The sequence below is a fragment of the Macrobrachium nipponense genome, chromosome 1 (genome assembly GCF_015104395.2).
Source record: "Macrobrachium nipponense isolate FS-2020 chromosome 1, ASM1510439v2, whole genome shotgun sequence".
NCBI classification, from domain to species: Eukaryota; Metazoa; Arthropoda; class Malacostraca; order Decapoda; family Palaemonidae; genus Macrobrachium; species Macrobrachium nipponense.
The window spans coordinates 183,905,471-183,917,411 of NC_087200.1; the positions used below are offsets into that span (position 1 = coordinate 183,905,471).

The 11,941-nt window shown below is 39.8% G+C and overlaps 1 protein-coding gene across 1 annotated transcript; it reads right to left on the minus strand.

The window, feature by feature from the left end:
• Positions 1-2,928: 2,928 nt before the first annotated feature.
• On the minus strand, positions 2,929-10,868 carry LOC135219905 (uncharacterized). Its single transcript, XM_064257107.1, has 4 exons — positions 10,419-10,868; positions 8,501-8,648; positions 6,560-7,666; positions 2,929-5,981 (listed from the first exon to the last, which is right to left on the minus strand). The coding sequence occupies exons 1-4, from the start codon at positions 10,436-10,438 to the stop codon at positions 3,225-3,227; spliced, it is 4,032 nt and encodes a 1,343-aa protein (XP_064113177.1). The 5' UTR covers positions 10,439-10,868; the 3' UTR covers positions 2,929-3,224.
• Positions 10,869-11,941: the final 1,073 nt, after the last annotated feature.

Sequence of the window (11,941 nt, forward strand, 5' to 3'; positions counted from 1 at the left end):
ATCTAATTCTCTGTCTCCCTCTCGATCTTCTTCCTCTAACAGATTCTTCCCAAGCCCTCTTCACTCCCTCCCCATCATCCATCCTCAACACATGCCCATACCATCTCAGTCGTGACTCTCTTATCACCTCTGTAATCTTAACTAAGCCTGCCCTTCTTATTTCATCATTGTTCCATCTCCCAGGAAGCAATATTCCCATAATCCACCTCAGCATTCTCATCTCTGTCTGTCTGTTTGTCGTGAGTGGTGAAATACAACCACTTTCATGGTGGAACTTGAAAGGCAGTCGAAATTGAGAAACATTACTTGTCGTATATGTGCTTGACTGACAGACGCCACCTTTGCTCTTCACTTCTGAATGTTATGCTTCTCATCAGCTCCTAAAACTTTTTTCATGTTTTCTTTACCATAACTTTCTAATTTGATAGACAATTTCTGAACAAATCACTGATCAAATTACTGGATAATAAATAAACAGTATTTTCCTTCTTTAGCCGTCACTGAAGAGTTCGTTGGTTACTTCAGTTGTTGCAACGTATCAGGAGTTAATTAATCAGTCACGGCATGTAGTCTGAAGTTGACAGTAGGATAAAAAGCGGCTTGGGGTAAGTAGGGAGAGGTAGCTGGAGTAGTATGTGGTAAGAAAATGCCAATCAAGCTAAAAGTCAAGATCTAAAGATCTATAGCACAGTGATAAGACCAATAATAATGTGTGGATCGGAAACATGGGCTCTGAGAAGGAAAGAGGAAGTAAAGCTTGAGAATACAGAGATGAAAATGCTGAGGTGGATTATGGGAATATCGCTGCTTGAGAGATTGGAAAATGATGAAATAGAAGAAGGGCAGACTTAGTAAAGATTACAGAGGTGATAAGAGAGACAATTGAGATGGTATGGGCATGTGTTGAGGATGGATGGCGGGGAGAAAGTGAAGAGGGCTCGGGTAGAACCTGTGAGAGGAAGAAGATCGAGAGGGAGACAGAGAATTAGATGGCGAGATAAAGTGAAAGAATATATGGAGAGAAGCGGTTTGGTGGAGGAGAAGGCCACTGACCCCTTAATGTAGGGATAATGGTGGGAAAGGGGAAGAAGAAGCATGCAGTCCATAGGGATATATACGTTTCCCATTGGATTGTGAGGAAACTTACTTACTCTTTGTAAGTGTATGAGATAAAAATATACCCATAAAGGACAAGCACTACAATGATTGGGGCGTTTTTGAAAATGAACTTGATGAATTAAATCATTATATGAACATCAGTTTATATTTATTTTCTGTTATACAACTGAACTGCTAAGTACTCCTGGTATGTTTTTTTTTCTGTAATAATAAAAACGATATGATGATCACCATTATCACATTATGATATATAAATTATCTAATCTCTGAGTGCTTAAGCTTTAGATGTATCCACAGTCAGCACTTAATTCTTTAGTCTAAACAATATCCTCGATGGAGCATGAGCAACAGCATTCTGACTTTTGACATAGTTGCATGTGTCCATTCAAAACTATTTAAATAGGTAAACGGTGAATTTCGGCTATAATAATAGCGGAAGTAAGCTGTTTTCCTGTTTTAATAGATGTATATGCCCTTAAATATGTACGAAAAGTCCACACATGCGTTTTGTAAGTCACTCATCCGCTGGCATTTCTTCTGCAATGTTTATGACCGTGTTGTTCCGACATTTCTACCTTTAAGCTTTCGCCCTACCTACCTCGTTTGTTTGCATGGACTTCTTTTAATATTTTTAGTTTTAGAATGACTTCAAAGGAACCATTTTAAAATACCATTTATTTACCATAACAGTTTATTTTGGTATCGCTTCCGCTAGGATGTTCCGTAAACTGATGTTACCCTTTTCCAAATTCTCATTACTTAATTGCAAAAGATTGATCATTAGGTGAGGATCAATATCAGGATCTAGTGGAGAGGTTAGTCGTTGCCCAGTGGTGAGGAACTTCTGAGACTTTCAGTAGCTACCTGAGTTTTTGCCAGTTTACATAGAAATAATGGTATGTTGATGCTTATCCATAGCTATATCAACCTCAAACTCCCCCTGCCAGACATATTACTCTAGTTAGAATCTGCCCACTTGTAACGAACGCACGCATGACGCTAAATACAATGATTTGATTTATGAATGTCGTTATTATAAAGTCAAACACTGGGATACTTTCAGTCATTCAGTTAAGACATGGAAAAGAGGGAGTTGGTGTGGTTGGATAACAAAATGGAGGAAAGGAAGCGGGAATGTAGCTAAATAAAAGCTACAAAGTTGGTGTAGTTGGGGGCCGAAGGGGCTGCAAACACCTCGTGGTCGGGTCGGCAACGTGACCCCGTTCTGATACTCTGGATGTGGGTTAGAATCCTGCTACGGGCATCACAGTACATGTTTTTGCCTTTGAATCTGGGGCTTTGTTTGTTTGCATGGTGTTTTTACGTTGCATGGAACCAGTGGTCATTCAACAACGGACCAATGGCTTTACGTGACTTCCGAACTACGTCGAGTGAACTTCTATCACCAGAAATACACATCTCTCACTCCTCGGTGGAATGGCCGAGAATCGAACCCGCAACCACCGAGATGGGACGCAAACACCATACTAACCACGCCACTGAGGCGCCGTCTGGGGCTGTGTGGGGACAGGCGTATCCAAAATGTGTGAAAAAACGCCAACAGTGAACCATCTGAGGTCCTCCTATGGAGATGCTTTGTACAGTGTATTGATTTTGGTTGCATAATACATTATGGAAGTAACTGCTCAACGTGACTGAGGGATACTGTTATTGCAGCCTGTAATTCGATCAGCAATTTAGATGGAATCACACTAATCGTGAGCAGTTTCATGTCAGACTTTTCTTTTGGAGAAATCTTTTGAACAAAAATGAAACAGAACACAGAGTACCTTAATCGAGAATGAGGAAAAGATAGATTGAAGTTTATCTCTGTTATTTCTAGTTTATTTTTCTTTTTTATTCATTTGGATATTCATTCATCTTTGGCGATTTTGAAGACAGAAACAATTCCCATCTTCGATTTGCTTCATGGTCTCCAGTATTTTTCTGTGAATCGTTTTACATTCAAGAACATGCATATTTCGTTCAACAGGTACACATTTTCAGAAATAATGAATAAATATAATATTAATAAGAACTGAGACATTGCAAACACTACAAAAAGACATTTACATGCGATTTACCAACAGCAAAGTTACAGAAAATCACTGTATCAAGTCGTTATTCATATTCAAATATTTCTCACTATGTTTCGGAACATTACTCTTGTAAACGTGTGAGCGCATCATATCAGTCAGAACTTCGAGCATTCTCAGAACTGACTTCGAGGTACTGTTATTTTGCTGAGCTTCGTCGACGAGAGTTCTGATTTCCTTCACAAAAGAAGCTCCAGTCAGTCCCTTCGCCTCTTCAGATCCCGACGCCATACTTGGATCACCCACTGTCATGCTGTCCACTCCCTGGAGGTGGCGACATTGCAGCTCGGCGTTGTGGGGTCCCGCCTTCTCACATCTTCTGAAGTGATTCTCAAGCAGATCTCTTTCTTCTGAGAACTGCATTGGAAGTACTGAAATGCCATTCAGGTGTAGTTCGTGTTTCATGAACAAGCATAAGGCAAGCGCACATCTGACGCGTCTGCATGCTCTGGAATGTTTGCTGAAAATCTTGACGTAAGTGCTCCATACACTACAACGGTGGCGGAAGATATAAATGTGAGTATAGGCAGCCTTCAGCGTTTTACATTTTTCGGAGCAACCTAAACCATGGCACGACTCCTGGTGATGTAGAAGTTGGTTTACATAATCGGGAGTGCTTCTGGTAAGTTCTTTAAGTGCCTGCGTCACAGAGCACGGGAAAGCTTCTGGGTTGTCGCTAGAGCAGTGGGACAATGGTTGCTCAGATGTGTACACTGCGGCAGGATTCTCTTCATACAGAGCGGCTTCTAACCTACAAGCAATTTCTGTCTCACTCAAAGGAGGTCCAATATCCTTCAGCAGATGTCGAGCGGTCTGTAAAACTGAACTGACTGCCTGCTTTTGGCGTGGGTCAGGTGACAATAGCTTTGATTTGTGGCTGTTGGACCAACTTGTATAATGAGTTTTAGCATCAGAGCCAGGTGAAGCATGGCTCATATTTATTCTAGATGTCATGAGTTGCAGTTTTGGAAGACTATCACTTGCTCTAGAATAGTCTTGGATATTCTGGAGATTTGAAGCACCAGCTTGCACATTTCTGAGGTCACTGCTCTTTCTACTTGGGACATCTCTGATCCTTCTGGTGTAAGGACTCCTAGTGGAGATGAAAGTTTCTGGCATTTTTGACTCTTGTCCATCCCTTTGAAGAGCGTAAGTCATAACAGGCTCTCGGATGTAACTGTTGTTGAAATCAGCCAACTGCGCATCATGCTCTTTGAATTCAGAGAATAAGCCCCTCTTTTTGTGTGTGTACTTTCGTTTGTTTTTTATGTTCTGTTGTTTCATGTCAGCTTTTTCATTATGTACACTTCTCCTTATATCTTCATCCCAAACCTTTCTCATTCTTTTATTCATATTCTGGTTAATACCAGTTTGATTCAAATACTTTTCCTGGTGAACTGAAGAATCATGCATGACATTATCTAGAACAGTAATCACTTCTGGCACATGAAATGAGTTCTGCATCGGTGAATGCTTGGGTAAATTTACGATGGTGGATGCAACATCTACATCTTTCCTTTTCTCTCTCCAGTCTAAAAATCCATTCTTTTGTGCATTGTAATAGTCTGAATGGCTACCAAGACCTGGTATGGAGCCGTTAGACTCGAGTAATTTTTGGTAATGGAAGCTGTTATCCCTACTCAATTTACCTGAATCTAAAATTTCATTTGAGATGTAATCATCTACATCCATGTCTGGTAAGACTGCCTCCATCATTTTCTTAAGTTTCTGAGAACCATAAACAGGAATGTTATTCTGAGTACCGCCCATTGAAGTATTTGCTTTCATCTGTTCCATGTAGAATGAGTTCTCCTCACTTGTGATGGGTTCCTCTTTGATCATCCTCATCAGTGGTGAGATACTAGTGTTGGGTGATATTTTAGCAGCGTGATTTGCCTGCTCAGATGATGGTGCTGGATTGTCTTTGAGAATATCTGGGTAACAACTTTCCTCAGAAGTTTTCGACTTTATGGCTGGCATTCCTGGGTGATTGGCTATATTTCCCTTTAAAGGGGCTTCCTTTTGCTGTTGCTTCTTGGTGTGGCTGATATGTGGTCCTTTCAGAGGGGGGATGCTGGTCTTGTGCCTCCTCACAGGCATTGTGCCATGCCCTTGTGAATGGGGCATCTTCAAAGAATGATACGAGGAAACTGGCTGCATATTCTGCCGTGCCACTGCAGGAACTTTGAGCGGAGACATTGCTGGAGGGAGAGTGGTATCATCAAGAGTCAAAGGTAACCTCATTGGATGTACTGCAGGTGGAGACAAAGTCTGGACTTGCACAGGTGTAAAGTTGAGCTGCTGAACAGCTGGAGTAGAGTTTGGGAGGATGTAAGACACGTTAGGATTAAAGTTGAGAGACGGATTAACATTCACAGGGCTTGGTCGTGCATTCATATTTTGTTTGAGATTCGGATGCACGGAAGACTCATAAGGAGGGGAACCCATTGGTGGCACGACTTGTAAAGCAACACAAGGGAAACCCTGGTAACTGAAGATACTGTTCACAGGAGGACTGCATACTACAGTGTTAATGTTTGGCTGCGTCACAATCACAGCCTGTGGAGAAGAATACATGCCACTGTAAGGCTTGCAACGTGAGGTCTGAGGATTCATTGGATTCGAGGGCAACATAGGTACTTGGGGAGTGTTATTAACAGTGGACTTCTTAACCAATTCCAGATCTTGATAGATGTAAACAGGATTGTTATTTTGGGTGACTCGCTTCCGTCTGCCAGGGTACTTCCCTCTTATTAGCACGGCCATCTGAAGACAACATAAGAACATGTATCATAACTTAGGAATCCAATTGCCTATCATAATGAAAATACAATGATCTTATTTCTCGTTTTAGGTCAGAAATTTCTACCCTTCTTTATGTTGTGAGACTTCATAAAAACAAGCCCATGAATGATAAAGTATACGAATGTCCATGCAATGGTTCAGTCATGTTTCTACATATATACTAAAATAAATCACAGGAGATACACAGGATTTAGAAAATCACAGAAAAATAACAAGTCTGACAGTCCGTACCAAGCATTCCAGTTTATTCATGCATCGTCCAGGCACAAAATTGTGCAGCCCAACGATGCCTGAATAAATGCAAATGTTCTTGGTAAGAATCTTCTTACTGGTTTTCACCTATGTACATAATATGTGTATATATATGTATGTATATATATATATATATATTATATACATATTAAATATATCTTAATTATATATTATAATATATCTATATATATATAATATATATATATATATCATATATAATTATATATATATATTCCTGTGTGTTTCAAAGAACACCCTTTTTCTACTATATTTTCAAACTTACTTACATTTGACTCTGGAATAGGTTCTTCTGGATGGTCCTGAGCATAAGCCCATTCAATGTCCTTTGCATAGGTCCTTGCCCCAGGAGTGTCTTTCAAGTTGGCATCCAACCACTGCTGACCAGTAGTCATTCTGCGAGCCCCATCCTCAGCTGCGCTCTGGTACTTTCTGTCTGTCTGGGTCGAACTCGAAACCACATCTTCAGTATGAGTGGGTCCAGTCCTACCCTTCAAATGTTCAGTCTCACTGGGTTCATTTGATTCAGGATATTCATCAGGAATGGGAATATCCATCACCTCAATTTCTGACTTCAGTTGTTGTTCCATGCAGAACTGAGACATGTCAATTATTATTCCCGAATCGCCTTCTTCAGTGCTTGAGAAATTACAGCCCTTATCTTTATCTGATTGAAAATCTTTTGATGGTGACAAGTAAGATGGATCTTCCAGTGTTTTATCCTTTCTGTAGTCTTTCATGTATCGTATAGGATGGTCATCCTTAAAGGAATCATTAGCTAGATCTGTATCTAAGCACAGCTTTTCTGCAGAGTTATTTCTCTCAGCATTAACCGTGTGAAAGTTGTTTGTTTCAGAAGCTATGCCAATTTTGTCTGAGAACTGGCCAATGGTCAAGTGTTCTCCACTGACCTGCCTCTGGGAAGAATCGATTTCTATTTCAAAATCATCACTTCCTCCCGGATTGTTCTCCTGCTGAATTTTACTACGTAGGGTGTAAGAGTTATTATGGCTAAAGCCACTCATTGTGCTCTTGTCGAATCTGTAGGGTCTCTCTCCAGGAACACCTGATTCCAAATCTTTCAAGGGCAATTTAGAGGTAATACTTCTGTGCTTGACACCCTCCAAGGACTCCCCAACTGAAACCAATATCGGGCCAACTTTACTGTTTCCTATGACCATTGGAGGTAAAAGGTGAGAATTGCTCACCTTTTCTTGACTGTGACTTGCGTCTGGTCGTTTTGAAACACGATGAAAGTTTGTTGAAGACTGGTCTGTTTCTTTCAAAGCCACATCCTGGTAAACATAGACCTGAGCACCTTGCTTACCCCGACGGCGTTTTCTGTTGGGAAATCGGGCTTTCAGAACCTTGCCAAACTGGAATGAAAAAGGAAAATGTCTGTTATGTTATGACAGTTAAGCAGTAATAATAGTTTAAAATCAGGATTCTTTAGAATAATAACAACAATGAAAGATAACTAAACTAGGGACAAAAAGGAATTAAATTTCCATGTTAAACCCTGGTCATACTTACCCTTTTTGAACAATTTAATTCAATTATTTGTAAGCACCGATATCTGTCACAAAATGAATGTCATAATTATGCTCCTGTAAAAATGGATATAAAAATCAGCATGGTAATATTGTAATATTTAGATTCTAATATTTAGAATCATGTCTTGTTGTGAACCTTAATAAGTTACATTGTCAATAAGATGTCTGATAAATCTTCGTTTCATAACTCTTCATTCACTACCAGTGTCATTTCTTTGACGGGTTACTTAGTCCATGGGCATCTTATAAACTTGTTATCAGTCTCATCCACTTGTCTTTTATACCATAACTCCTTCTGACAGCCACACCACCTCCCCCCCACAAGTTGCTTATCATACGTTCTCCTTTGGTCCATGTATGTCGCACACAGCTTTTTCCCCTTAATCAACATTCTTTTTGTCTAAACCCATGCTGTTCTTGCCTAGTGTTGTAAGTCTTTATTCAATTCCCTTTCAATTGAGCCTTGTTTTCAAAGGTTTGAATTATTGGCTTTGCTCTCTATATCTTTATTCTCGAAGGTTTCAGTCATGCCACTTTGCTCTCCAGATAAACCTACCTGTCCTATTTAGGAACTCTGCACTCCAGATCAACCTAACTGTCCTATATCCATTCACTCTAGAGGGTTTCAGTCGTACTTTGCACTCCAGATAAACGTACCTGTCCTATATCCATGTAATATTTCGGATTGTCTCTGATGTAAGCATTGTACAGCTGGCACACTGGGGTGTTTGTCCCTGGCCTGTCAGCTATTCTGTCCGCCACCCAGTATTCGCTGACGACTTTCCTCACAGAGGTGTAAGAATGTCTGGAAAAATGAAAAACAATTTTTTTTGTCATTAAACAGTTTTTTAGTGCAAACAGCAATAGATCATGGTTTTATATATATCCACAATTGCTGCTGGGTACTGACTGATTTATTACCTGGGCAAAGGGTATACATAGCAGCGTGCGGACGGAAACGTGGTGCCCGACCCCAGATCCCGTGTTAACAGTCAATCAAATAACAATAACAAGAGACATGATGTACATACAGGGATAAAATTTATATTGGCGAAAAAGGGCAGGAAATTCTACATATAAATATATACATGAGATTCTTGCTGCGTTGATAGATGTGGTACGTCTTTACAACTTTACACTGATTCTGCTTTTACCAGCTATAAAAAATAGCTGCCTTAATGTAATGAAGTAGATAAATTTGTATATATAAAATTTGTTCCAATACAGTTATTGAGATTACGGAATAAACTTGAAATTCGTTTTGAAAACTAACTTGAAACTGATTTAATAGTAAGGTGAGCGAAGGCATAGTAGACTTTACTGAGGTCTCAGGTATGAAAAACATGTCACAGTCATTATAGCCTTTACTCAGAATAAAAGCAGAAACTTTACAGAAACTTCGAACCAATAGTGGATATATATAATCCAAAATACTTAATTAAGGCTTGGTAGTAATATTAATAGCAGTAGTAGTGGGGATTTGTCTTTAAAACCACCTTTTCCATCTTGTCGCTTAGCTTAGGCCTATCGAACGAATCTCCAAACTTATATCGGAGATACTACACTAGCCAAGGTTCAAACCTTCACTAGTACTAATTGAGAAAACTCCCGAAAACAAGGCTCAGTCTCCAATCTCGATTGATTAAAGAAAAAAAGAAAAAAAAAATAGGGGGATATAAAACTTCCTGTGACATCATCGAGGACATAATTATCAATTCATTAGCGGTACAGCCAGGTGTTTTGTTGGAGGGGGAAGGTGGGAGGAAAAACTGAGGGAAGGGCAGGAGAGGAGGTGAAACAATAACAGAGAAGGTAGTTTTAAAAAGGGATGAGGCTAGAGAAGCAGGTGCTACTTCATTGATTTATCCACATGGATGCAAATGAGAGAGAGAGAGAGAGAGAGAGAGAGAGAGAGAGAGGAGAGAGAGAGAGGATTTTCCATTCACTTGAAGTCGATTGTAGTAGCATTTGTAAACGTTCGATGGAAACAATTACGGCTAAGCACTACGATAAGAAATTGCGAAATTATCTCCGTTTCTCACTGAAAAATCACTCGATAATGAAGTACTGTACTGTGCGCTCCAAGAATCGTTGGGTTATCTCATTCCGGGAAAAGATAATGGCAGGTAGGTAATTAATCAACCGCGTGCTCTGAGAATCGGATGTTTTTCACCCAGGATTGGCCACTTTTAAACTGCTTCAAACTGTCACAATTTCCCTAGAGGTGTTGAATTACATTTAACCTCTTCATAAATATAATCTCAAGCTATTATGCTATTTACATACATCCCAAATTTACGAAAATGGCGTATCCAACTCGTGCTTTAGAGCCTCTCGTATTTAGTATTCAGGGTTTTTATTATACGTATTGTTAATTTACTTTCCCTGTCGTCACCAGGATTTTAGGCCTATGTCCATCGTCACTTAAAGCATGTTCGTGCTTGATTATTATTGCCGCAGTTAACTCGTGATTAATTTTACAATTAAAAAAAACTGAATACAGCACCGGAGTCAAATTCTGAGACAAGCTGTGCGAATATCTATCGTGCTAACAACGCCTTACGGTATAACTTACTTTGCTCCTCCCATTTTCATGTCGAATCGAAAACGCGTAACACGGTATAAGTAAACAATCTGTATCTGCTTCTTCCTCTGCAAAACTTAAAGTGTATTCCAGCATCGCTAAATTTTCCTCCAGAATGTATGAATCACCCGGCCGGAAACGATCTTGGTTTAATCCAACCGCAAACAATCTTGGTATAGTCCAACTTCTTGGGAGCGAGTTGACTAACTGCAACGCAACACGGCCAGACTTGGATGTTTATACACACACCCAAGCCTCGGTACGTTTCGGGCCCGGTACGTGTTCCACATAGCACTTGTCGAAACCACGGAAATTAATCCTTAGACCTTCGTCGAGACAACATGGCAGAGGCTAAATTAAAATTGTATCAAAGTTTTCGGAGGCTTCATTTTGAGTGCAGTACTAGAGATGGGTTCTGGCGAGAAGACGGTAGACTTCAGACCTGCTGATTTCCAAGGAAGGGTAACTCGCTCCGTGTCGTTTGCCAGTTTTCCTAATACGCATTTAATGATTTTTTTCAATTAACGTTTTTTTCTCTTTCTAAGTGCTTTAGTGGATTTTTTTCCCTTCAAGATGAACATGTTAAGTTTCTCGAAGATAAACGAATTCGAAAAGAGGATGAGCAGTTCGGCTTATAATAAGTAAAGAAATAAAATATATAAAATGTATAATTGAAAGTCGCAAACCTACAAAAAATTACTACAATTACGGTTATTAAGAATCTAACTCATTAGTTTCTATGCGATTACTCTACGCTCATGCCTTCACAGCATCTACCCTCGGTTAATCCGTAGCTACTAACCTGCAGAAATATTCGAAGACAGTGAAAGCAAAATGTAAAAGCAAATAGGTACGTACAACAGAGTCAAAGAATTCCCCGGAGAACAAATGAGCAATCTGATTTTGCGACGAACTTCCAAAAGTAAAAACAAAAGTCGTATCGGAAGCGGCTCCTTTCTGCACAATGGCGGAGAACTGACTGATTTTAGTCCAGTGTCTTTTGCTAACTTCGTCGTCGTTTATTTATACTTTTATCGAGAGAAAGAGAGAGAGAGGGAGGGAGAAAATCGTTGTCCCCCACTTCTCCTGCCCCCGTGAACTTTTTCTTTTTCGATTCATCCATAATTTAATCTGCCAAAAGCTGCTGGGAGGTAAACTCCCCAAAATCGATCTTAGCGCGTTGTCTATAACCTTTGAGCGCTTACGGAGATGTATTCTCGTAGGTGGTCTCCCTCTTGCGACAGAGATCGATTTTTTTTTTATTCCCACCTTCCGCAGATAAATTACGGTATTTATTTTCCACTAGAAAATTATTCAGTCTCTCTCTCTCTCTCTCTCTCTCTCTCTCTCTCTCTCTCTCTCTCTGTGTGTGTGTGTGTGTGTGTGTGTTCTAAGGAATTAGTCATAGGGAGTGAAACTATCACCATCAGCATGCTTCTTTTCAGAGAGAGAGAGAGGTTTAGTTTTGAAAAGAAAACTAACAGAAGATATAATAATTAGCATTGCTGTTGTAT

Excerpts from the sequence above, each read along its gene's own strand:
- LOC135219905 (XM_064257107.1), bottom strand. The coding sequence starts at position 10,438 with ATGAAAATGGGAGGAGCAAA. Across the intron at positions 8,649-10,418 it reads ATGAAAATGGGAGGAGCAAA|ACATTCTTACACCTCTGTGA; the intron begins GTAAGTTATACC and ends TCATTTTTCCAG. Across the intron at positions 5,982-6,559 it reads AACCTATTCCAGAGTCAAAT|ATGGCCGTGCTAATAAGAGG; the intron begins GTAAGTAAGTTT and ends TGTTGTCTTCAG.